Source organism: Neltuma alba, unplaced genomic scaffold, assembly GCF_004799145.2.
Source record: "Neltuma alba isolate B1F8T4 unplaced genomic scaffold, ASM479914v2 tig00006747_pilon, whole genome shotgun sequence".
NCBI lineage: Eukaryota > Viridiplantae > Streptophyta > Magnoliopsida > Fabales > Fabaceae > Neltuma > Neltuma alba.
The window spans coordinates 292,781-298,749 of record NW_021634571.1 but is presented as its reverse complement, the minus strand read 5'-3'; the positions used below and the strand labels follow the sequence as shown (position 1 = coordinate 298,749).

Here is a 5,969-nt window from a genome sequence, read left to right as displayed (position 1 = left end):
GACCAAAACTAGCTCAACAATTGGGTCCTATATTAAGGACCGGAGGAGTAATTAGTACTATTTCATGTACAACGGACATCAAAGCGGGTTAAATGCCGTCCGGATGGTCAGGCTTAGTTTGGATGTTTATCATATTGAGTACTCCAAACTATTAGATTTAGACCGTACAAATATGATTTGAGCGATTCATATTTGATTTTTTTTAATTAATAACTATTTTAACAAGTATGGAATATGAAATAAAGATAATATCTTAACTATTATTTTTTTAAGAATAAATTTTTATTATTAATTAAAAATTTTAAATCTCAATCATTATTAGATCTAAACCATCTAGATCTAATAAGATTAGGATGCTCATCCAAACTAATACCCAGACGGTCTAGCTAATGAGCATGAAAAAAAAAGACTATAAATACAGACACAATATTTTCAAAGATCCCTACCTTAATTCCTTTCAACCAAATTATATATATGTATAGCTATGCCCTATCATATAAACTAGTTAATGATATTAATAGAGTTGTGAATATTATTATAAGAGTTGCCATTCACAGTATAAATGTTTGAAAAAAATCCTAGCTAAAAATCTGGAAAAAAAAAACATATGGTTAATGGAGTTAAGGAAGTTGTAAATATCATTACAAGATTTGTTAATTATGTTACAAATGTTTTAAAAAATGACAATTTAAAAACCTAAAAAAGTACAGTACAGGTTTAATTGTGTTAATGAAGTTGTGAAATTGTTATAAAGTTATTAATCACATTACAAATATTAAAAAATTCAAAAAAAAAAGTTACCAGTCACTGAAACTTTAGTGCCTAATGGCCCACCTAAACTCCAGCATAGGTTGTCAAAAGCTAATCAACCAACTAGTGAGAGGGACTTGAGATTTTTTTTAAAAAAAATCTTAAAATAAAATTATAAATTTACAAACATTTCAAAATTCAAATTTAATCATCATGACAAATTTAGAATTTGTTAAATTGATGTGTGATCTTTATGGATTTTGAAATTCAAAAATTACTTTTTTAAAATATTCCCCATTTAAAACTATAATTATGCAGCAACAAGTGCCTTGTTCGATCACAATTGCGCTTCGCAACGTGCTTGGAAGATTCACTAAAAACAAAATGATATTGTAGTGATGGGGCATGCAATCGATACCTTTGATATCGGCGAACACTGAAGGACCACACAAGGTGGTAATGGCCACCACCCATTGAAAGCCTACCTTCGTCAAAAGTAACCTCTTGATTCAGAGCCCCACCAAGCTCTGCTTGTCTTTGCTCTGTTCAGCGTCTCCATCACAGACTCAAGGCCCAAACATCACATCGCCCATGGATGGCCGTTCATTCCCATCATCAGATAAGCACTCTAAAGCAATCTTGTGCATTCCTTCAAGCTTTCTGGCGTTATGCTTTCCTTGATGAATGGGTCCACCGTCTCATAAATATTATTCTCATCAACACATCTTCGAACCCACTCTACAATGTTTTGTTGCTGCCTCTCCACTGCACGAATGATAGGAGGCCTCCCACACAATACCTCCAGAAGGACCACTCTAAAGGAGTACACATCTGACTTCTCTGTCAATCTTTGACACATGTAATACTCTGGATCCAAATATCCAATGCTTCCTTTTACTACTGTGCTGATGTTAATGTTGGACCTCGTGATCCTGAGGGTCCTATTTTGGAGAGTCCGAAATCTGAAATCTTGGCCATCCAATTCTCATCTATCAAGATATTGTTGACTGATGTCACGGTGAATGATAGCGTGCTTCGCACCTGTATGTAAATAGTGCAGTCACGTGCTGCACCAGAGAAATCTCCATCCTTTGTTGCCAAGAAAGTGGGCACTGATCAGACTCGTAGAGATGGTCACGTAGGGTCCCACGAGCCATGAACTCGTAGACAAGGATCATCTCGTTGCATCATCTGTGCTATAACCGATAAGAGACACTAAATGATGGTGTCGAAGTTGAGAGAGCATTTCAATCTCAGTTTGGAACTCTTTGAGCCTTGTTGTGAACCTTCTTGAGCCGTTTGATTGCCACAACAACTGAACCATTGTCAATTTGGCCTTTATAGACATTACCAAACCCTCCAACACCTATAATTAAGCTATCATCAAAATTATTAGTGGCTGCTTTTACCTCGCTAATTGAAAAGCAACGACACAGATCGGATGATAACAATGAGGATTTGTTCATTTCTGACGTTGGTAGTGGTTTTGGTCTCCACTTGGAATTCCCTTCACTGATTGCAGCCTAGCGAATCGACGATAAGTGAGTAAAACAATGAGAGATAGCACAATGAAGCCGGAAGCTGACCCCACGAGTATGGAAATTACTCTCCTTTTCTGTGCATTATGGTTAGATGCCTTCGGAAGGAATGAGGGAGAAGGAGGTTGATCGGGATTGGGACCTCCGAGGTTGTTGTTGAAGTCACTTATCTTAAGAATTTCAATACCATTCAACAACACATCTCTGTAAGTGCTCCTGCTCCTTGGAGTAGGTTCTGGTTGCAACTTAATTGAAATATTTAGCTTCTTTGAGCTTCCATCCATTGGCATCCACATCTGATAGTCCCTATGTACAGGAACATTTCTCTGACTTTGAGTCCACGACATTACATCAGCGACAGCCTCCACCAAAGCATCATTTATGAAGATTTGGAAAACTCTGTCTCCAACTTTTTCAATGTTTTCATCGAACTCACAAAAATGCAATCTCACCATATAAATGAACCCCAAGTCAACTTCGAATTCCCAAGTCACATTAAATTTGGACGTTTCTTTCGTCCCATAGTTTCGTGCAGTCATGTATACTTCATCAGGCGTAAAATAACTTGGTTCACCTGTGTAAATTGGCTTTAAACCATGTCCTGCTGAAACACTTCGTGGCCTCTCCCTCTTCAAGTAGGCCTTATCCAGGTCCCACCTCCGAAACATACCAGTATCATTCTCGGGAGGGATCTGCCTCCCACCAACATTGATTCTGTATGCAGTCTGGAGAGCACTGTCATTGGTGACCGGATACTGTATAAAAATCCCCTGCGAGTTGCTTAGGTTTGTATAATAAAGAAAGGTGGGCATAGAGACAACCTCGATGCCGTTGACGAAAGCATAGGAGTTTTGATGAGATGGGTTGGGCGTGAAAGTTATGTTAAGGCCCCCACTAGGGTCACCAATATGGACGCAGTACTCTAGTAAAATGGTTTTTTTGCCGGCGGCATCAGCAGTAATTGAAGCATTGAAGTCTTTCAAAAGAGTATGAGATCCAACTGTGACGGAGAAGAACGAGTCGGAGCGAAGGAGATTGCGGGCGTGGGAAGATGGGTAAAAATAAAGGCGAATAAACTTCTGGCCGTTGGTTCTTACAGGAAGGAAGTAGGAGAATTCGGAGAGAGAGAAGCGTGCGGTGTTGTAAGGGATTGTTTTGACAAGTGAGTTGGTGCTTACTGATGACTTGTAGCTGTCGTAGAGTTTGATCAGAGAGAATCGTCCGGAGTCTGCGGTCCAGTTCCGGCCATCTGAAGGAGGAGAATTGTCAGAGCTACCGCAGCTGATTGCGAAGTGATCAACAGGATTGTAGGATACGCAGATAGTGAAATGGTTTCGGAAGAGTAAGAGGAAAAATATGGCTGTTGTTGGCGGGTAACTGTTAGTCATTCTGAAGAGAACGTTCTCGTTCAAGCTGCCGACAGCAGTTACAGCGAAGAAGCCATCTTGTAATCCACATACAATGTCAAGAAGATAGCTGCTTTCAAGCGTCCACAATAATTCTTTGTATTATTTTTTTTTTAAAACATTATAATTACAGTTACGTTAATGGGTATTGTGAAAAGTAAAACTCTTGTATAATCACACGTGTAATTAGCATATCATTTTGCGGTACAGCAGTCAACTCATTCAACAATGGCAAGTTGGCAACTCTGATTTCGGGAAAGAAGGAAAAGATGGTTGGTGAAAAGGGGGGAAAATCCAAAAATCATTAAGGAACTCTTGCATGCTCCGGAGTGCCACGTCATTATGATCTACAAAACCAACTTAAATAGATTCATTATTACATGGCATCAGCGCAATAACAGATAGCGTCCGCGTTCCGTGCTCATCAGCCTGATGAGCATTGGGCACAGGGTTTTTTTGGCTCCCCGCCCTTTTTACTTTTCTTATTAAAAAAAAATGTGTGCATAAAAATTATTTTTGGTTTAAGTTTTATTTAGTACTTTAAAATATTGTTTTTCATGTATCTTCGTTATTCTAAAGTATTGCATTTCATCTAGCATGTTGAAATATTTTTTTCAGATGTGTCACACATCTTAAAATATTTTCTGATGTAACTATCCAATACCTTAAATTATTTTTAATCTACTCATCTTAAATTAGTACTTTAAATTATTTTTCAGGCAATCATCCATTACCCTGAAATATTTTGTTAAATACATCTAGTATCCTAAAATATTTTGTGATTCATCCAACACTTTAAAATATTTTTTAGATACATCTAATATTTTTATTGAATACACATGAAAAAATATTTTAGAATATTGGATGAAACTTAATCTAAAAATAATTTTAATATATATTACCTTCGGACCTTAATATAAGAGTAGATTAAAAAACTAGTTAAATTAACTATTTGTAATAATATGTGTTATTTTTTCTAAAATATCTTTGCCAATCAAATGTATTGGCTAAAATCACTATTATTATAATGACTACTTTGAGAAAAAAAATAAATAAACATGAGAAATAAAGTGAACTAGAATCTTATATTCAGGATCAAAATAAAAATCAAATAAACTTTTATATTAAAAACCAAAAAAATTGTATATTTCTTTGTGATGAACAAGGAGGGGGGAAAAAACTAACGTCGTCCACTGCTAAGCGTTTTTGAGTGCTGAGCACGCCGTGCTCATCAGCCTATGACCACCGAATGCGCTCCCGTAAAAGATCATGGGCGTCACTAAAATTTATATTTAATAATTTTTCTCTCCATCGGCAGGGTCTCTTTGATACGAGAGAAAAAGATGGAAAGAAGGGTGAACAAAATTTTAATGGGTTTATTTTAAAAACTTAGAAAAATAAGATTTAAAACTTTTAATTAATTTTTTATTAATTTTTCATTTTATATTTTATCTTTATTAAAATTTTAAACCCTACTTTTTCTATTTTTTAAATCAAACTCATTAAAAAAATTTACCTTCTTTTCCCTCCATTCTCCTCACACCAAACATATGATTAGTTTCTCTCTCTTCCAACATTTTTACCAACGTTGATGCAATACTCTCGTAAAATGGTTTCTTGGCCAGCGACATCAGCGGTTGTTGAAGCATTGAAGTCTTGCATAAGAGTGTGAGATCCTGCTCTGACGGAGAAGAAAGAGTGGCCACAAAGGAAGTCGTAGCCGTAGAAAGATGGGTAAAAATAAAAGCGAATAAACTTCTGGCCATCGGTTTTCACATGAAACCGGTAGGAGAATTCTGAGCGAGAGAGGCGAAGAGTGTTGTAAGGGATTGTTTTCCCAAGTTCGTTGATGCTACGTCATGAGTTGTCGCCGTTGGAGTGTTCGATGAGAGAGAATCGTCCGGAGTCTTTGTCTCCAGTCCAGTTACGGCCATCGGAAGAGGGAAAATTGCCGGAGCTACCGCAGTTGCCGGAGTGTAGAATGCGCAGATAGTGAAAAGGATTTGGAAGAATAAGAGGAGAAACATGTCGTAGTCGGTGGGTTAGTCATGCTGAAGACACGTTCTCGCTCAAGCTGCTCTCACATTAGTTACGGGGAAGAAGCCATCCTGGTAATCCACAAACAAATGCAATGTCGAGAAGATAGCTTCATTTTTGCTACTGTCAACCTAAACACACCGTTAGTGACTGGGGATAGATGAAGAGAGTCAAAAGGTGAGGAATTCAAGCTGTGAGCACCAGTGTTGAACTACTTCTCCGAATTTTGATTGTGACC

The 5,969-nt window shown here is 37.3% G+C and overlaps 1 protein-coding gene across 1 annotated transcript; it reads right to left on the bottom strand.

Moving 5' to 3' along the window:
* Window positions 1-2,003: 2,003 nt before the first annotated feature.
* LOC114751112 (probable receptor-like protein kinase At5g38990) lies at window positions 2,004-5,721 on the bottom strand. The gene is made up of 3 exons (XM_028939780.1): window positions 5,478-5,721; window positions 2,224-3,732; window positions 2,004-2,116 (listed from the first exon to the last, which is right to left on the bottom strand). Exons 1-3 carry the CDS (start codon window positions 5,719-5,721, stop codon window positions 2,004-2,006), a joined length of 1,866 nt encoding a protein of 621 aa, XP_028795613.1.
* Window positions 5,722-5,969: the final 248 nt, after the last annotated feature.